Source organism: Echeneis naucrates, chromosome 12 (genome assembly GCF_900963305.1).
Source record: "Echeneis naucrates chromosome 12, fEcheNa1.1, whole genome shotgun sequence".
NCBI classification, from domain to species: Eukaryota; Metazoa; Chordata; class Actinopteri; order Carangiformes; family Echeneidae; genus Echeneis; species Echeneis naucrates.
The window spans coordinates 11,302,137-11,323,040 of record NC_042522.1 but is presented as its reverse complement, the minus strand read 5'-3'; the positions used below and the strand labels follow the sequence as shown (position 1 = coordinate 11,323,040).

General features: G+C 39.8%; 1 protein-coding gene across 3 annotated transcripts; it reads left to right on the top strand.

The window, feature by feature from the left end:
• Positions 1 to 283: 283 nt before the first annotated feature.
• On the top strand, positions 284 to 19,854 carry LOC115051626 (AP2-associated protein kinase 1-like). 3 transcript variants are annotated; one of them, XM_029515129.1, is made up of 20 exons: positions 284 to 1,335; positions 2,568 to 2,686; positions 4,025 to 4,133; positions 4,423 to 4,565; positions 5,206 to 5,327; positions 5,618 to 5,699; positions 6,084 to 6,216; positions 6,336 to 6,439; positions 6,805 to 6,887; positions 7,053 to 7,213; positions 7,667 to 7,788; positions 7,888 to 8,154; positions 8,350 to 8,471; positions 8,572 to 8,780; positions 8,862 to 8,951; positions 10,028 to 10,123; positions 10,603 to 10,710; positions 11,136 to 11,306; positions 12,453 to 12,560; positions 17,999 to 19,854. In XM_029515129.1, the coding sequence occupies exons 1-20, from the start codon at positions 1,167 to 1,169 to the stop codon at positions 18,676 to 18,678; spliced, it is 3,198 nt and encodes a 1,065-aa protein (XP_029370989.1). In that variant the 5' UTR covers positions 284 to 1,166; the 3' UTR covers positions 18,679 to 19,854. The 3 variants fall into 3 exon arrangements, with proteins under 3 accessions (XP_029370989.1, XP_029370988.1, XP_029370990.1); XM_029515128.1 differs by having other exon boundaries at positions 7,888 to 8,241; XM_029515130.1 differs by lacking the exon at positions 17,999 to 19,854 and adding an exon at positions 12,890 to 14,596 and having other exon boundaries at positions 7,888 to 8,241.
• The last annotated feature ends 1,050 nt before the right edge of the window (positions 19,855 to 20,904 follow it).

The window sequence follows — 20,904 nt, the reverse complement described above, 5'->3', positions numbered from 1 at the left end:
ACCTTCACGGAATCACAAACACTAGTGGCGGTGGTTTTGCAGCCATTTTACCCCCCCGGTTTGCGGAGTTGTCTGTGACTTTTTCTCTGATTTCCATCTCAGGATAAAAGGCAGGCTGTTAGCGTCACCCGGCTTTACTTTTATTTGAAATCTGCTTCGCTCGACAGGTCAGTGAATGCATCTAGTGACGACCACTTAAGCCAGGGGGAGGGGCGGTCGGCGGGAGGGGGAGCTGCAGCGGCGCCTTGAACTACAGCACCCATAGTTCTGTGCGCGCGTCAACAGCAACAGCTAGGATGTTACGATACCGCTGGCAGATCGCTGTGGCTGCAGAGATGAGGCTGCTGGGTAGAAATCTCCGTCTAATGTTTGTGTAGATGTCAAATTCTGCGGTTTGAGATTTGCAGCTACATTAGTAATAGACGGAGGCTCCAATTTCCTGTCGATTCAGCGGTTCTTTGTGCTGAAAAGAGGCTGCACCGCGCTAATGCGTTAGCTAACTAAAAAAATATATATTTATATAAATATATATATATATATGCCTATATATCACAGTTTTATTGTAAACGGGAGGAATTAAATAGCTAGAAAGTCAGCAATGTGGCAACAAACGGTCGCTCCAGTCACATGAGGATGGGAAGATTTTCTCGGGCAACGATATCGCACAAGTTACACGTCGGATATATCGCAGCCGGAGACATTATCTTCAGAGGATAACCTGGATAACCTTACACGAAATGTCATAGCGCGTAAGTTGCTAGCACTTAGCTAGCTTAGTAATGGCTGGACGAGATGGAGAAGGACCTAATGTTATCATCAGCAGCAGCCGACCATGAACAGCTGGATGGTTAGCTAAAGAAACACTTTCTCCGGAGATGCTTTAGCCTCCTGGGTGGTGTAATTCACTTACATAACAGCTAGTTGCAACCGCTCTCATCGACTGGCTTGTGTTGGCAAATGGGATATTTGCCAGCAGAAAACGGGTTTGTCTCGACATCATCTTAAAGTGTCAAAGGCATCGCTGCATGTTTTTGTGAACAGACTGATCCGTCAGGGTTTCCAGTGTGACCTGCATTGGTGCAATAATTCACTGCACGGGAAACCAGCAGCTCCTCCTGTGCATCTGTGACTAAAGCCGCCGATACTCCTCCTGCCATTTGGACAACATGAGGAAGTTCTTTGATTCCCGTCGGGAGTTGGTCAGCTCCGGGCCCGGTTCTGGAGGAGGAGGCGGCGGCGGCGGCTCCGGGTCCGGTCACGCAGGCGGAAATTTCATTGGACGAGCCTTCACTGTCGGGCGACACCAAGTCACTGTCGAGGAGATTATTGCTGAAGGTGAGATGAGGCTGCACAGACCAGATGATGCCCGTTTTTTGTTTGGTTTGCATGCATGTTGTTGAAGCGGGAATAAGGTGTTTATTGCTGCATGCTCGAGCCAAACGAGTGGGTCACATGACAGTGGCAGGACGTAACCTCAGACCATCCCCACAGGAATGATGGAGCGTTGCATCTCATCTGTGTTTTTTGGATACATAAATGTATTACAGAGGCCTCATGTTTTCTCTTAGCTGTACTCAAGCTGGAAATCAAGCTGATGTTGGATTTCTTTATAGATACCAGTTCAGGCCCTTCCCAGATCTTTTCGACAGGCAGCAGAACAACACTACTAATGCTGAAATGGAGCCCTGTACTTGGCCAAAACAAATTGAAATGTTTCATTTTCGACCAAGGATCACAGGCATGCTATTCATCTATTTCTAGTGTTTAGTAGCAGTTTATTGAACCGAACTTTAGTCATCATTATGCTGAACATATTTCATACATCTGAATGCAAGTGCTGTAAGTAAACATCACATCACTGCATTGATTTGTACTTGAGGTAACACAACCTTAACACAGGCATTCCTTAACACTATTGAGCTTTAGCTACATCATCTGGTTTCATTTTTCTTGACCACAGACCAACTGTCTTTGATTACTGTGCCAAACTACCTGAATCAGGGTTGGATGCAAGCCCACAACTGGCATGCAGGTTCATAGGTACCTCTTATGTCAGGTATCCAGGGCCATCCAATACTATTTAGCATGTGTGAAGTTCAGGATACAGTATGAGCCGCAATGTTCACCTGAAATTGATGAGTCTGTCACAAGTACAATTTGGCAAAGTGGATTTGTGTGCTGAGATGTACCAGATGGTTAGGCCTCAATATAGGCCTCTACATAAGCCCTGCAGCAATGCCATGACTAATAAATAACGCTATAAGGCTGCACCATTTGTCCCTGATAGTCCATATTGATACAAGGCTGCAAAGACACAGTACAACATTTCTAGAAGTTATTAGGTGTAATAATAATAATAATAATAATAATAATAAAAACAGCAGATCAGCTAAATGAAGTGGTGTGATGTGAGATCTTGACTGTTCTGTATTGATCCTAGTTAAATATGGTAGTGTGTGGCAGCAACTGTCTTTTTCTACAACCTTTCAAGCTCAAAGTTCTGATGATATATCTATCAGCTCTTTGAGGGCCAACTTTTTCATTTGCTCTCTTTCTCGTTCTTGCAGGTGGTTTCGCGATCGTGTTCCTTGTCCGAACAAATCAAGGGGTACGTTGTGCCCTGAAGAGGATGTATGTCAACAATGAACATGATCTGCAAGTGTGCAAACGTGAGATTCAAATAATGGTGAGTTGCTGAGATCAAGCATTTGTCTGCTCGCTCTAACACTGAGCTCATGGGGTTTTGCATTCCGGGTAAAACCACATAAAAAAACCACGACAGGAACATTACAGATGTTGTTTGAGAATTGTGAAAATGTCCATACATATTCACAAACGAAAGGTGTCTTGTTCTGTACAAAGAACAAGCGTTGAATTCAGTACACAGTCGGCCTGCAGCCATGTTGTTGGCTGTTTTGTATTTGTTCTACAGATTTTTGGTCAGCTTTGTTTTCTTGCATGTTCATCTCTCCTCCCTGAGATGTGTACATGTGTCACACAGTAAATTTTTGGGTTTATTTTATATGAATGTAAATTCTTGGAGGGGTATCGAGAACTTTGAGAAAACTTTTTTTTTTTTTTTGCTATTATTTTTCTTCTATCCTGAAGTTGTAGTTGTCTCTTTATGGGCCCTTGACAAACTTATAATAAAAAGGATAACCATTTGATTGTATAACATAAAACTATACTGAATGTGTTCCTAATATAAATTGATTGCACAAAAGGATCGCATTCTGGTAAAAGACTGTCCTGACACTGTTGGACCTCTAGACCTGATAAAATCCAAGAGCAGAACTGGAATTTATTCAGTCTATAAATAGAATTTATGCCATAATTTTTCTATCAGCAGAAAAGTCATTATATAGTCTTACAGGATTTTTGGAGCATGTACTGATTTTATGGTCTGTACACAGTACTCATTTTGTTTAAAGGGGTACTGAAGAAGGATGGGAGAAAGGGAGGAAGGAAGCAATGGATGGTCAAGTTTTTAGAAAACTGGCTTATGATATAACCATTCATCAAAATTATAAACAGCTCATTGGGATGACTGAGGGCCTGGTCTGGCTTTTGAAAAAGACAGTGACATTTGGTTAAAAGATGATATTTGGTTTCATTTATGGCATTTCCTTTACCTCTATCTCACACACACAAACACACATCTATATAGACTGACAGTCCTTTACCGAAGAAGCAGCACTTGACATTTTTTCATCATCTAATAGATTCTCGGTTTTGATGGACTCATGCTGCATCTCATCTTACACTGGCCATACAGAATGAAAGGCTTATGACACTAAAATCCCCATACATGCATTGCACAATATGGAGATATTTGTTCCCTGTTCCACATTTTCCTGATACCACAGATCATTTTACTTTTCTTAAACGCACAAATAATCTCTTCATCAGTCACATTGAATGAGTGCTCTGTGCAGGCACTTACAATAGTGTATGGTTTTGTATAAACTTTACCTTAACGCAGTCTTCTGTTAATAGCCTTGAATGTCTATTTGTGTTCCTGTAGAAAGACCTTGTTGGTCACAAGAACATTGTTGGTTATTTGGACTCCAGTACCACAGCCATGGGCTCAAGGGATGTATGGGAGGTTCTTATACTTATGGACTACTGCAAAGGTGAGGAAGAGTGAGTCTGGGACATGGGGTGTGGCTGCAACTGCATGCTTTTACTGTAGTGCCCATTACATTTTGCAGCACTTGCAAATTTTAAGATGAGTTTGTGTTACAGTATTTGTTTGTTTGTGCTGTTCAGTGATTAAAAGCTAAGAGTTATTATGTAGTAAATTTTAACAACAACAGTGTTATAATAGAATAACCCACTCAGGTGAAGGTTCAGTCATGTTGAAGTTGGGTTAATGACCCATGTTGTTTGTGAAGCTGTGTAACAGGATGTTTTTTTTTGCAGGGGGACAGGTGGTCAATTTGATGAACCAGAGACTGCAGACTGGTTTTACTGAGGCGGAGGTGCTGCAGATCTTCTGTGACACCTGTGACGCCGTTTCTCGCCTGCACCAGCGCAAGACACCCATCATCCACAGAGACCTAAAGGTGACACGTTTTGCCACTGTTGCACTGTATGGTGCTTTGCTCTACAGTACGTAGGCTAGGACAGGCAGGTTTATTCAGTGTTAACACAGTGGCAACACCTAGTGTAGTTCAAACATGCTGTGACAACTTGTGTAAGGTCATGATTGGCATGTTTGTGTGGAGATGGTGCTGAGTTAAATTATGGATAGCTCTTATAGGAGGAGAGAGGGGATTGTCAGTCAAAATACTCCAAGCGCTACAGAGCTCAGTCAACTGTGTGTGGCTGTCACTTTAATTTTGAGTTATTGTCACTTAGACTTTTTGATCCATATAGAAACATGGCTTTTTATTGCAGTGCACATTGCTTCATTTACATAAAAAAATTCTTAGATTTGATGCATGCCCGGGTTTTTTACAGCATGATAAATGTAGCATGTCAATTTTGACTCTGGCTTAAATGAGCATGTCATAATGTGATATCTTCAGCAGCATTTTAATTAATCTGTATCCCAACTTCACATGTTGCAGGAAACAAGAAACTCCAGTGTTTCAGTTTAACGAGTCGGCCAATTACTGCACCAACTCTGGACTGTCAAGGTCCAAACTTGGTCCCGTGCTGTACAATATGTCTGTCAGACTCTCACCTCTCTCATATCTGCAGGTGGAGAACATCCTTCTGCATGACAAGGGTCATTACGTGCTGTGTGACTTCGGCAGTGCTACTAATAAGTTCCAAAGTCCTCAGACTGAGGGAGTGGCTGCCGTGGAGGAAGAGATAAAAAAGTTTGTGCCTCTTTTCACCTGCTTTGGTGAAATTGTTTTTAATCTTAGCAATTGTTTTGGGGACTGCTTGTTTTTTATGGATCGATTTAATAAAAAAAAAATTTTAACTATTAACTGACAGAAATCAATGCTTTTATTAGTATTTGTGCAAATATATGACTATATAATACTTTGTTTTGTTACTTTGTACTCTGTAGGGACGTTTTATTTTACTACCATAAGAAAAAAGACATCTTCATACAAATTTGTTCCTTTTCTGTTCTCAGCAATGTGTTAATCTTTTCTTGTAGGTACACCACTTTATCATATCGAGCTCCTGAAATGGTGAATCTGTACAACAACAAAATTATTACCACAAAAGCAGATATCTGGGTAAGCAAAGGGAGAAATTTCTGTGGTTATCAGGATAGGAGTACATAATTACACACAGAGTAAGTAATACAGATGACACATACAGTATTTATCAGGAAAAATTTCAGTAAAACATCATAAAAGTGTTATGTACATTTATCTTTCTATGCGCCATAGATATATGTTATAAATATTACAGTGTAACTTTTGTTCATATATTAACTTTACATGGTAGCATATTACATAAAGTAAAGTTGTATTCGTACAATTCAAAAGCTTTTCTTTTTGTCTTGTGACTGAATATTTTTTAGCACAATCTGGTGTTGGTTAAATCCTCTTCTCTCCTCCTCTCTTCTCTCTTTTTGTGATTGGTGATTGGGGCGTGCATGTGATTGTCTTCTCCAGGCACTGGGCTGTTTGCTGTACAAGGTTTGCTTCTTCACTCTGCCCTTTGGTGAAAGCCAGGTGGCCATCTGTGATGGCAGTTTCACCATTCCAGATAACTCGCGCTACTCTTATGATCTTCACTGCCTCATTCGTTAGTCCCTCTTCAAAATTAATTCATGTTTTCAACATCAAATTCAGTTTTGATTGAAGTGTCTATTCATGGACCCAATTTTGAGTTTTTGAGTCTCACTCTTCATGGTGTTTTTTCAGGGTACATGTTGGAACCAGACCCAGACATCAGACCAGATATCTACCAGGTGTCCTACTTTGCTTTTAAACTAGCTCAGCGGACATGCCCTGTTCAGAATGTGAAGGTCAGTCTCTCAGTTCCAAGGTCAGCTCAGGTATTTGCATTTGCTTGCCTTTCTCTTATGGAAGGAATTGATTTTCTTGTGTTTAGTGGAATCTGTTGTGAGTTCCCTGCCTGACCTACATAGACAGACATGTTAGTTGTCACACTGTGGGAGGAAAATTTGCACAAATTCATCAGCTACATCAAGTACAAAGCAGTTATTGAGGCCATAAGGATGTTATTCATCAGTAATATTAATACCCACTGCGAGAAGCAGGGAAGTTTCATTGTAAAAATCTGTATGTGCACTACTCATTCATACTGTTTTCACTGACACGTCTGTCTTATGGAGGCCTTTTTTAATGTTTGCATTTTTCCATAAATCAGAATTCTCCAATACCTTCTAAACTTCCTGAGCCGATCAAAGCAAGTGAGGCTGCCGCTGCAAAGAAGAGCCAAACTAAGCCCAGGCAAGTCTGACCTGTTAACATTGTTTTACCAATCAAAGCTTTGGTAACATCATATTTTGTGGAAACAATTAGGTACAGTCAGTATGCTGATACTCATTAAGTAATTATATTAACACTGTTTGCCATGATTAACTAAAAGGGATAACTTCCTTCTATTGTTGTCAGACTGACAGATCCAATTCCCACCACTGAAACCTCCATCACCCCTCGCCAGAGGCCCAAAGCAGCCCATACCCAGCCTGCTGCTGGCATCCTACCCATCCAGCCTGCTGCTCTCACCCCTCGCAAGCGGGCTAATCTCCCTGGTGGCGCAGCTCAGCCTGTGGGTACGTGCAGCAATGGGTCTCCGTCCTTATTCTCCTCTCTTTCAAGGGAAAAGGCGCTCAAGATTTTGTAAAGACAGGAATTTCTCTTATCCTTTGTCAACATTTTGAAGCCTGCAATCCTCAACAGGAGCAGATCAAATACGCAGGATAATACTCATGTAAATTAAAGCCATCTAACGACAAGCCCGGAGTGATTATGAAATGATTTTTTTCTCAAATGCCATTTCTTAGTTCATATAAGCTTTCATCCTAGTAGAAATTACTTTTTTTTTTTCTAATCAGCATTTAACAAATTATATAATCTGTAAGCCTTTTTGTTAACATAAACTCAAATTCTACTATACATCAGTTTATGTTTTTGATCTTAAAAAGTTCTGCATCAGTAGAAGATTAAAATACTTGTATATTCTCTGAAGAGCAACATGTAGTCTGTGATCTTTTTAAACACCTTAGGAGTCAGTTTAGACCTCTCCCAGCCAGCTGCAGCACTGCAGTCACAGAAGGCGCAGACTTCAGCTCTGCCTCTCATCCAGTCGCAAAACAGTTCCAGTCAGGCTGTGGCTCCACAGAAGCAGGTACATCTTACAGAAATACACTGAACAGCAAAAAGAGATTTCTACTGATAGAAATTTTCCAGTGACAACACACAAAAGTTGTCTATCTTTGTGTGACAGGTTGTGCAGCCAGTTGCTACTACAGGAGCAGAGACTGCAGCCGTAGTATCACCAGTGACCAAGACTGATGTCCAACCTCAAGTACAGCCAACAGTCCATCAACAGACCACATCTCCTTCTGTGGGCAGCGCTGCGTCTCAGCAGGCAGCACCCACTCCATCTAGTCCAGCCCCACCCCAACGCCCAGCCAGACGCAAGCAGGCCAGCCAGGTTCCACAGCCGGTGGCACAACCTTCGCCCAGCAAAGCCGCCTCTACTCAACCTCCGGTAACTCAGCAGCAGCAGATAATGCAGCCAGCAGTTGCCCTGGCTCAGCCTGCCTCCACTGAGATCAGCCAAAAACCGTCTGAGGCTGTAAGAGGCCTGCTGTTCACCATCCATCTACTATAGTCTTTTTAAAGTTGACATTGTATATTATTTTTATTTTTTGTTACATTGGTTATTTTTATTTTTAATCTTTAGACTCCACTTGCTTCTCCAAAGACAACTGAAGAACAGGGCCATCAGCGAGTCCCGAGTGACACCACAGCAAATAGTGTCGCTGCAGCTGATCCACAACAGATGCAAGATGCTGCCCTCAACCAGTAAGTGCTACATTGACTGCATTGATCATCAACGGTATCTGAAGTTCAGATGATCTCCTGTGTCTTTAATTTATGATGTTTTGTGTGTTGTACTCCCCAGATCACTTGCATCTCAACCATGCACCTCCCAGCCTGTGGAGATCGGGGTCGGAGATGCAGTCCAGGACCAAAGTATAGTTGGACCCACAGTTCCTGCTTCTTGCGGTGCCGCCAACACCCCGACACAACCCGCATGGAACCCGTTTGATGACGACAACTTCACTAATCTCGCTACTGCAGAATTCAAAACAGAAGAGAAAAAGTCCAGTGGTAAAGTTTGTCTTTTTTAAGTGTATACGGTTTTCAATGACCATTAGCAGATGATCTAACTTTTAAAAATGATTTTACCAGACCTACCTTCAGACACTGAGATAACATCCTCTGAAGAGTTGATACCAGGCCTACTGGCCTTAAATGTGGAAAATGAACCCCATGAAACTGGTATGTCACACTTTACCTTTTGAGAGGCTACAAAAAGTAAGCATGTTTTTTTTTTGTTTGTTTGTTTGTTTGTTTGGGGTTTTTTTGTTGTATACATTGATCTGGACCCATCGTTGTGGACCTTTCAGTGCCATCACTACAAAGTCATGTTGTCTTTGAAGCAGGATGATCCTACATTAACATCTAAGTTAGTTAATTCCAGACATTTTAATCATGTGCATGCCAAGCAGTTACATGAACATTTTCCATGCAATGTAGCTATGCTATTTACATTTGGTGACTTTGGACATTAGCTATTTAAGTAGTTTAATGAATGTAATCGATCGAGGGCTAGAACGTGACTGTGATTTTTTTCAAACTGTGGAATTTATTTTAGAAAAAAGCTCATGTCTTGAAATATGAACTTATATGTGCTAAAGTAACATCAGGACATTATTCCTACAAACGCCTAGCTGTTAGGGTGAATTAGCATGCTTGTTGGTGAACATCAGAATGAGACTTGCATTCAAATGTTTTGATAAGTTGTTCCTTATATACGTCAATGCTCTTCTGATGCCACCAAATGCACTGTGCTGTAAGAATATGAAGGAATGCAATGTGATGTCAAACCAAGAAGTAAACCTCTTAATGCGCCTGATCCATTAATCTGATGGCTTTATGAAGCTTTCAAAAGCAATGGCTGCCTTTATGCATCACATAAATAAAATAAATGCATTGGTTAGAATGGAAGAACAGCCAAGATTGAAATGACTTAATGTGAAGGGTTCTGACAGGACAGCTGCTGTACCCAGCAAATGCTGCCTCTGCAGCTTTATGAGCTGCTGTCGATAGAAAAGCATGGGGATTGATTCGCTAATATAATAAAATAGGTAATGTTGTATCGTAGAGTCTCAAGCAGCTCAAAACTTCTTTTCATTCCTACGTGTGGTCTGCTCATTTAGTTGTAGTTGTAGTTGTAGTTTGAGAAATTTGAGCCTTTTGTACGGACACACCACCTGAACCACCCAGCTCCCTCCCACAGTGTCTTTTTCAGGCCTCTTCACAGATATTTACTGTCACTTTGCTTCGATTCCCAGTTGAAAGGCCTTTAGCCATTATTGATGTGGATTCAGGAGCCTCAATGTTGGCTGTCCCAGATCCTTTCCATACACTTGAACTGTCGGATGCACCGGGTAAATATCTCTGCCAGGGAATCCATGCTGTCTGGTTTATTTGTTACTATCCCATCTACACAAAGCACCTATGAGCACAGTCTGGTAATTAGATAGTTTTTAAGGTTCATGAAAAGCATTTGACTTCCATAGAAGAATACAAACAGAAGTGTAGGGAAATTTCAATGTTTCTGAATACTGGGAAAATTATGTTTGTACTGAAATACCCTCAGTAGAATTAAGAATAATAAAATAAACAATGATACTATGAATGAATAATGATATTAAAGTAAACATCCACACATTAAATAGGTGAGTAGTCAACATACATAATGCATAACACATAAAGGTCTTGAATGGCTTTTCTGACCTCTTTTGCTTTTCTAAATTCTTATGTTAGTAGATCCTTATATTATTTAAACATTATTCTATAAAGGCTTTGTACTTTTTCGCAATGTTTTTCACTATATTTCCTTTTGTTCTCTCATTCTGGCCCTCAGAGAAGCTTATTGAGGGACTCAAATCTCCAGACACATCATCACTGATGCTTCCTGACCTCTTATCATTGTCTGATCCCTTTGGTGGCTCTGTGGAAGAGTCTGCAAAAGGTGTGTGTGTGTGTGTGTGTGTGTGTGTGTGTGTGTGTGTGTGTGTGTGTGTGTGTGTGTGTGTGTGTGTGTGTGTGTGTGTGTGTGTGTGTGTGTGTGTGTGTGTGTGTGTGTGTGTGTGTGTGTGTGTGTGTGTGTGTGTGTGTGTGTGTGTGTGTGTGAGAAACTACTAAGACCTTTGCTATAGCAACTTTAACACTGATATTATTTCTTATTCTATTCATTATTCCTGGTCTAGCTGGGGAAGCTGCCACGTTGTTCTAAATAGATTACACATAATATAAATATATAAAGTACAGGCCAAAAGTTTGGACACACTTTCCTATTCATTTTAATGAGAATTCATTTAAATATTTGTGTCCTTCTCCACCGTGACACTTTCCCCTCTGTTCTGTGTACACTGGACTTCTCCGGATGTGTCCCAGACTCCCTCACTGCAGACGACTCCCTCTTGGGCTGCTCTCTGATCTCTGGCCCACCTGTCCCTCCAGCAGCGAGCAGTACCACCACCTCTATCTCCTCTGCCCCCATGTCTGCTGCCTCTGTTTTGGATGATTTCAGTCTGTTGGCTGGAGACTCCACACAGCCTAAAGCAGGTAGGCTATAGGCATCTACCAAAATTGTAAATGTAAATGTGTAAAATTTTAAACAAAGAAATAAAATACATGAACCCAAACTACCCTGATCGTGGTCAGTTATGAAAACATTGTTTTGTTTTTTTTCATTACCTCACTACCTGCTCTATGCTATCTGCAATATTCAAATGTTTTGTATGAAAATATAAGATGCTTGGGCATTGGACCAAAATGCTTTTTAATAAATTACATTTTGTGTCTGTGTCATAGCACCATTAAACCTTTTAATGACCATGCTTCCAAATTCTTTGACATGTTTTCTTACAGCTCAGTGAAGCACAGTGTTGTTGTGACATTTTTTGCTCATTTCATAAAGTTTTTTATATACTTATTCATTCCTTGCTTCATGCAACACATCTAAGTTCTCCAATGCCAAAAATAAGGGGCGTCTCATGAAACCAAAAACTATGATTTTTTTCTTTTTTGGTTTCTGATTTTATTACAAACAAGTACTGTAAGAAAAAGTATTTATTAAACTGACAAAAAAACAACCAGCCAACTTCCAAATTTAGCTGGTAAATACTGTATTACTGTAGACTTCCACCATTGGGTGGCAGCAGAAACATTTCCATCACAACTTGTCAATCTTGACAATTCAAGTTTTGTGTATCTTCATAACCTCTCATAACTTTAGGTCACTGCTTTAACATTAAAGGGAAATGCTTCTTTTCAGTCCAGCCATGTGCAAAATTGCATTGTGTCCCACACTGAGAGCTCCACAGCTGTGGCTGTGAATGAAGGCTGATGGTTCCAACTCCTAATTACTGCCAATCCCCCCTCATTATATCGGACTGAACAGACTTTTTTTTTTATATATATATTTTTTAATCAAAGAACTACATGCGGTGTGTTTTTTTTTTTTGGTTGTTTGTTTGTTTGTTTGTTTTTGTTCCCCTGAATTTATGAACATTTTTATCATGGTAAGGAAAAAAATGGGCAGTCTTATTTTATTTGGCCTGAACTGTACACGTTTAGTTGACCACAATGGTCTTTTTACTTATCTTTTAACCCCTTCACCTAAAATGTTTTCTAGGATTTTGTATGGTAACATAAAATACAATTTATTTTATTTTATTTATTTATTTATTTATTTTTTCTTCCTTCCAGACTCGTCTCTCCTGATCACAGACTTTGAACCCCAGCAGGGCAGCGGAGAGGCAGGCACGGAGGATGAGTTTGATCCTATTCCTGTCACAGGCCGAAAGAACTCCCAGGGTAAGTCTGTACAGTCTCAGCAGGCAGGCACAGGTGGGTCAAGATGGTCTCAGAGATTGTACACACAGAGGAATGTTTAATAATTTAAAAACATTCAAACTAACTCATAACAGGATTAGGTGCCTGTGCTGTTTTTAAATCGTCAGTTAATGTTTGAAGACCAGAAGCAGTAAATGGGTAAACTCTGCCCTCTTTTTCTCTCTTCTCTCTGTCTCTCTTTCTCGACCTCTCCCACCCACTCTGACTGCTGTGTTTGCTTGTTGTGACTCCCACTCCTCTGCTACTCCCCCCCCTCTGTTTGCCTGTGTTCCCCTTGTCTCTCCGGCCAGTTTCAGGAGGCCACTCGCGCAGTAACAGTGGTGGCTCTGAATCCAGCCTGCCCAGCTTGGCCCGCTCCCTGATACTGGTGGACCAGCTCATCGACTTGTAGGCGCCCCCTGCCCCCCCCCCCCCCCCCTCCCCCCTCGTAGAAGCTGTAACGCTGGATTATAGACTGGCATAGCATAACTGCAATCAACACTGTTGTCATAGCTAGCTTCCTGCACCCCTCTGGCTGTCATCGTCATTGTAGTTCCTACGGTAGAAACGTCCTTTGCCTTTCAGTGCTTCTTCATTCCCACCCTCTCTGCCATATCGACTGCATTATCTGGTTTCTCCTCCGCTTATCTCGCAATCTCTCACTCACAGTTTCTCTTTGTTGTAGTTTTAATGCATCATGTAATGTCCATTGGTTCATGAGTGGCCAGTACACTAACATCATCGTAAAGATTAACCATTACATCTTTTTGTCAATCAGGATATAATATTGCAATCCAGTTTGTTTGAACAATATTGCATTATGTCGAATAGCAAATAATAGCAGATCATTGTTGTAATGTACAATAGGCATAGTTATGTGGTTGTAGGTATTATCGTGCACAAGTGAATTTGTCGTTGTTTGCCTTCTAAAATTCTCCTCCCCAGATTTATTTGCACATTTTAGAGTATAACCATGGAAAAGTAAAACGACACTTTGTTCAAATAAGGTCAGTTTCTTTTTTCTCCAAAGGGAAACTTATTGAAACACAGTCATGTAGCTTGATTTGCACAGTAGCATAAGTGTTACCTCTGGCAGCCTCTGGCTGTTGGATGAAATATTTTTAACGATTTAATGCTGCTAAAGATTACACTGAAAAATTAACTGAATTTGTGCCACAATCTGGAAACCAAATATAGACAGCCGCAAACACATATACTACTTCTCCTTCTACTTCTGTAGCTCACTCTAGAGCGCAAACACCCTACTGAGGTGATGTGATGGAGAGAAAAGCAGGACACAAAAAGTTTCCCTGATCAGACTAAAAAGTAAAGTGCCATAAAGTAATCCGCAAAGCAAACTCCTAACTGGAAGACTCCTGAAAGTGGATAGGATCTGCCAAACTATACACTAAATATAGGATAAAAAAATCTTACTAATATCATTTTGTCGTAAATCCAAGGTGAACCTGGTTCAGAGTGTACTTTTAAAACAAGGAGTTGTTAATTTGCTGTTATTTTGATCTTATTTATTTAATCCTTAAGCAATAAATTATTTTTAAATTAATTGACAGATCCTCATTTAACAGTGTTTATAGCAGTGTGCCATACTGACAGGACATAATGCATGAAATCATGAAAATAATTTTAATAAGCAACAGTAATAGGAAATAGTAGAACTACAGTAGCTGTTATATAAAGAGCAAACATATATGACTATTCAGGTAATTTTTTGGCACTAACAAAAAACAATTGTGGCATTTTAAAAATGATTTTCACTCATTCACGTTTTTGTTTTTGTTTTTTTGTTTTTTTTTTTGTATCAACACAAACATTAATTCCCCATCATGTGATCCCTCCTACATTCCTCTCATTTGTTTACTCCTAATTTATGTAAATAGGTATCTGGATTAACCACGGGCTCTTATCCAGACCATAGAATTGGTTATTCTTCCCATGTAAATACAAAGTCATTGTCATAAAGCTTTATTTGTGGAAAACATATTGCTTTACTTGTGAAAATCTCATATATATAATCTCATATATATATATATATATATATATATATATATATATATATGAGACATTGTTTTCCTGTTAATAAATGTTAATATGAATAGAGTGTTAGAGAATGAATGTAAGAAATAAATATTAGTCTATAATAAAAAAAAAATCTATGATTCTTAACACTATAATCACTGAATATTGAATAATATTGAAGAATACTATAAATATTTCATTCCTCTTTGTGGAATTGTGTGTTAAGAAAGTTTTTTTTCTTGGTTATATCTATTCAATAATTGTCACCACATTAAAATGTATAGATAATAATCCTAGTCTTTGTCCAGCCTGGAAGATTAGGCCAAATCCAATGTCTTATTCCACCTTTGTCAAAAAAGAAAGTGAGCCTGTGTTATGTTTGTTTACATGGACTGATGAAGGATTATATTTTTACAGTTTTCTGGAGAGTGCGAGCTTAAACTCTTCAATTTTAGTCCTGTTTCATTTCATTGCTGAGCTACAACTTTTTCTGAAATTGTGCTTTACCGGTTTTAGTGATCACAGAATTCATATCAAAAAGCATGGCAGTGTTGTTGAATGTTACGTTAATGTGTGTTGGTATACAGTGTAATGATAAGTATGTATGTGTGTGTGGAGTCAGACTTGTTGGATGTGTTTTCCAGTAGCCTACTTGTGTTGTGTGCTGCAAACATGGCAGCGGTGGCGTTATCATTAAAATCTCCTCTGAAAGCACAGGCTCCCCTAAATTCTCTCAGGTCGTCAGAGCTACATGACTTTGTCTGAGAGTTGGATACGTATTGGCTCACTGCTCACTGTCCTCCGGACGTCTGTGCTCCATTTTACAGTGAAGAGAATTTGTCTGATGTCAGATGTATGAGGGGCTTTCTGAAGGGCGAAAAGGTGCAATCTGTCAGTCTCACAGCGAAGATACAACAGTGAAGCTGTAGCTGTAGTCTGATTCGATCAGAAAGGGTTGAGTCAGCCAATCAGGGTTCAGAAAATCAGCTCCAATCAGCAATATAAATGTTTTTCTGTAGGCTCAAACTAAGTCATTTTGCTTTCCAAGCATGGTTCCAGGACCTCCTCTGTTCAATTTGGTAATTTTAGAAAGTGAATTTAAATGCCATTTGTATGCCAGGTGTCAACGTTTGTCTTTATTCTGACAACACCATACTGGAAGAGAGACATGCACTTAAATGATCAGGATTCATTGTTTCTCATTATGTAACATTTGAATAGATTTTAATTATACACATTATAAGTCACATCAGGTTTTAGTGCTCAAAACGTCCACAAATGCTGGTAAGATGTGTTGTTAGTTTCTGAATGGCCAGAGTCAGTGCAGCGATATGAAATAAATCTCCCATCGCCCAACATCTCTGAATCTGAACAGTGCCAAAATTATGAACTACAGTTTGTGAGCGGTTCACATGTTTTATGGTTATAGGAGCTAAACAGGTGTCAGGATAATGAGATAATTTCTTTGTCATTTCAGTTTTTATCAAGCTGTCCCTGATGTAGTTTGCAGTCACAGCCTCTTAAAGAGTGCATGAATAACTGTTGAGGACTGGCTGGCTTCAAAGCAACAGTCTCATATTTACTGCAGGTGCGGCATGTGCAACTGAAGGCTTATGAAATTTATCATCCTCTCAGATTTTTCCATCAAACAGTTGAGTCATTTGAAGTTACTGTTTGAACCTATGCAACTCCCGAGCTTTCTCCCTGTAGCCGCCCGTGTGCTGTTGTAATCGGTAAAGCCCAGCAGGTAGTGAGATTAGCCCTTGATGTGAAACAGGAGCCCCTCGTTCCCTCTGTTGCTTTGCCAAAAATGAAATCTGATACTAGTGAGTGTTTTGAGACGCCTCTCGTCTGTTTGGCCCGTACCCGAGTCAGAGCTGTGGTATTGTGTGCTCCTTCTATTTTTGTGAGATAATTAAAGAATTATAAAGGGATGGCAAATAAAATACAAATGTGAATGTCGAAGTGTTGAGTGTTGATTTAACTACTTAAAAAAAACAAATCACCGTTCAGCTTATTGGTCCGTGGAGCTCGACAGAAGGTAAAAAAGGGAAAAAAGAAATTAAGTATATTACATACATTCAATAGCCTTTCTTTATGCTTTTATTAAACAGGGATTCGTTTCTAGAAAAGTCTGCTACTAGTGAGCATTAAAACTGACTACAGTTTTTGCTATTCCATTGCATTATGGGTAACATCGGGCATTTTTTGTTGGTTTTTATTTCTCTAATTTGAATTCTCTTTTAACTGTTTCTCAGACTCTATCATAATATTGCAGTTGCGGTTGCTTCTTGTTGTGTAATGTAGGATATTAATCAATGTCCTGTTCTACTTGGATAGCAGGTTAAGTCCACTGAGGTAAGATCAAAGTCACCATCACCATCTCTTCTTTTTCCCATTTTTATGACTTTGCCTTTTCCCTTCTTAAAGATGATCATTTCTCTCTGTGGAAATCCAGATGATTTCACACCAGAGCAGGGCTGTTCATTCTATATTGTTCAGTAGGCCTTCACCTTTTCTTGAGAGCTCAAGGCAGAGGGCCGGACAAAACAATATTAAGAACAGAATTAACTCAGATTTATTTTCTCATACATACCAAATTAAAGGTTTTTAGTAGCACTGCACTTCAGTAGCATTGTTTTGAATCATTGGTAGACAATGATTTACTACAGGGCTTCTTCTTTGACAGAATATTTCTGTGCAGTATCTTTTCATTCAGATGATGCTCTGTCCGGTTCACAGTGAATTTAAAGGATCTAACCTGCCAGCGTACTGCCATAGTTACAGCAAGTACACAACAAGTCACGTTGTTGTCTGCTCCTTGAGCCATGAGTAACAGGATTATAATGGCAGTAGAAAGATGGCAAACAAGTGAGTGACACTAAACAATGAGAAATTACTGATTGGCTGGTGTTGACCTTTTCAATACAAATCCTGAACAAAATCATCTAATAATCAAATTGTATGCTAATTGCATGCCAATATAAAATGGGGAAAAAATTAAGGATTTTGTATATTATCACGTTTTGAATGCCATAAAAATAAGCATTAGTCCAGTTCAGGAGCCTTGTGCTGTGCTTGCTGCTTCACACTCACACTGTCATGATATAAGACATTTTTATCGAGCAGAGAAACTGTAAATATGCCTTTCCCTCTGTCCCTCTGATAAACATCACATGCTCCACCCCACATGTGGAACATGATGCATTTTTCACCTTTCCTCTTGCCTTCTCTGAAACCTTCCACAATTATCTCTTATCTGTGTTTTCATTTGTATGTCAGGGACCAAAAAGAGGCTATTTTAGGATGTTCAAGAGATCTCTACAAGGTCAGCAATGTTTTTCAGCATTCGTCTTTGTTTCTCTGATGTCTTCCATATACAGACCTGCAGAGGGAGCTCAACAGTAACATATGTCATGGCTCAGTGTCTGTGGCTTCTGTGCAGTTCTCTGAGGAGAAGCAAAGGCAGAAGATCCAGCAGAGGACTGCCGCCTGTGTCTATAACAAACACATGTTTCAATCAGATGAGTGGAGCGGGCAGCATCATGTGATTCCGACTCCCTCCTGTTTTCACTTCATGCCTGTCAACCAAGTACAAGTACCCCACATCCAGCCTCCAAACAGCCCCATAACCTCTGATGTCTTCCAGCTGGCCCCTTTTAAACCTCCAGAGAAAGCAGGCAAGACTTTCAGCAGTGCCTGCTTTTCTGCATCTCCTAAATCTGTTGAGGCATTTGATGTTTTCCTCCGGGCGCCGTTTGGCAAGAGGCAGGAAACCGCCAAAGCAAACACTCACACATTTAACTCACAACACACACAACACAAACACAGTCACCTGGTCCCAGTGTCTGCTCTTCAGCCTCGTGGTATCCGCCCCCCCCCCCACTCTGTGCTGCAGCAGCCTTTGGCGGTGCACCGGGTCATCTCCAGGATTGGTCAGCAGGCCGCCGTGGGTTCTGTGGCCGTGGGGCCTCTGCAATCCTGGGCTATAGGAGGAAAAACTCTGGCTGACCCATTTACCGCTGCACCTTTTCAGCCAAGATGCACTCAAGGAAAACCTTAATTATGTAATTGTCGTCTAAAAACGCCTAGACAAGTTTTTTCGCAGCTTATGAATGAGCTGAAGTACAAGTCCGTCGTGGTATTAGCCATTTTCTAATCTAGTTATACTATTGCTGCAGTATTAAAATTACAAAATTATCCCTTAACTCAACTGTACTTTATTCTTGAAATGTAATTCTCTACCTCAGTGATCTGAATTGCTTTTAGTCATCATTTCAGCACTTTAAAAGCAGTCTTAACTCGGATTTGGAGGTTATTAAGAAGGTGCATCAATCATCCATTCAATGTCAAACTCCATTTAGGACATCAAGATGGTTTTTGTTGCACATGAGCTTTTAAAAAATTTGGTCTTGTTAAATTTTAATGTTCAGTGTGTTTCTCAGTTGGTCATATTTTACAGAAATCTTGCAAATATCCACAACATCAGAAAACAATGATATCTAAGAAGTAAAATTGAGTTTTATTGAATCAGCTTGGCAGCAACAGCAGTTTATATTCATGGTTGTGCCTTGAATATCAGTGTTGTACATTTCCTCAAAGTGACTAAAGCTCTCAACATCAGTGCATCATCAATATCACAAAAGATACAAAATCATGAGAAATGTTTTCATAGTTTCCCTACATCAACTGATGTAGGGAAACTATTCAAAGCACTGTGAAATCTAATGGCGAAATACAAAAATAGAAAATTAATAAATGATATAAACCCCAATAATAGTCAGCTAAGGACCTCAGTGATTTCAACCTCCCTATTGCTTAATAATTGTTCTCAAGTTGCTGTTGCTCCAGCAGTTTTCTTAGACTTTCGTGGTTGTTTTGGAAGGAGTGACTCTTTCCAATCCCCTAATGTTTTTTGTCTTTTGTCTGTGTAATTTGAAGAAAACATATCATGTATGTGTTTTTCAGCTTTAGGTTAGATAATTGCTCGAAGCCACAGCACAGAAAAAAACCTCATCTCTGCTGAGCCAAATTTTTGTTAAGATTTTCTGAAAGTGACAAGATTTTGAGCAATTTAAATTCTTATGACCTTGCTTCATACTTCGTCAGAGATAAGGACTTTTTATAAACCTATGATTAGCATTTTGCTCGTGCATTTTTCGTGCATTCATTTAAACTTGCCATTAGGAAGGTTCACCTGTATAAAATTCAACTTTGTCTTTTATTAAAGGTTTATGAGTACAAACGAATCCTATTAATTTCCTCGCATCGTCATCATCTTCATTCAAGCTGTCAATAACGTAGTAGTGCTGTGTGTCAAGGTTTGTACCATTTTAATGCCTCATTACACATTGGTGTTTCACACCAGGGCATCCTGGCTCACACGGTTCAACTTGAGAGAAGCCATGATGGCAAACATCTGTTTGCAGTCAAATGACAGTAATTATATTCAAAAAGTTGTTAATGGCATAGAGGTGTCGATAGACTTAAGTGGATAATGGCTCCCCGTGCTCTGAGCAACAGGATGTTGGAGCTCCACAGTTCAATTCTCTTCTTAAAATACAACTTCAGTCAGGGCACGGAGACCAAAGGCAATATTTTTTTCAGAAAAGATTTAGATTTATCTGTTTTTATTAGCGCTAGATTATGAAGATAAAACAGCATGCAGAGGGAAAATGGTAAAAACAATAACACAGGATGAGCCAAAAACACTAGGTCTGCCATTTCAGGAGTACTTTTCACTTCAGAGAGAGTGCCCAATAAAGCAGCACAAATCACGAGTTATTCGGCTCAAATGTTGTCTTCAGGAGAAAAAGTCAGTTGAGACGTCTGTTCTGTGTGAAAGATGATCTTCTCCTTTTTGCTCAACTATGCACAAAGTGTCATGTGAGTTTAGTTTGTGTAAAAAGTTTTACTTTTCCTGAACTTGGGACAAGGCGAGCCGATGGAAAAAAAGGTGGGGAGTGAGTGAAAGAAAATAAATGAATCTGGGGCTTTTTTCTCGTAAATTGGTTCAAGGCTGTGAGGAAACTATACTGCTTCATAAACCAGCATAACTGTGGAACTGATTATCTACGTGATGTCAGTGATTACAATTGTTTGTGCATCGAAGGTGGACTGGCTGAGCTCAGGCACCATGTCTCCAAATCTTAAATTGCAGGTATATGTTTGCTGCTGGGGTAGTTACAGTGTGACACATCATCAAACACAGAAGAAACTGACTGGTGATTATTTGTTGATTTTAATGATTCTGATACAGTATCATTGATAACCACTAGCCTGTCACTGG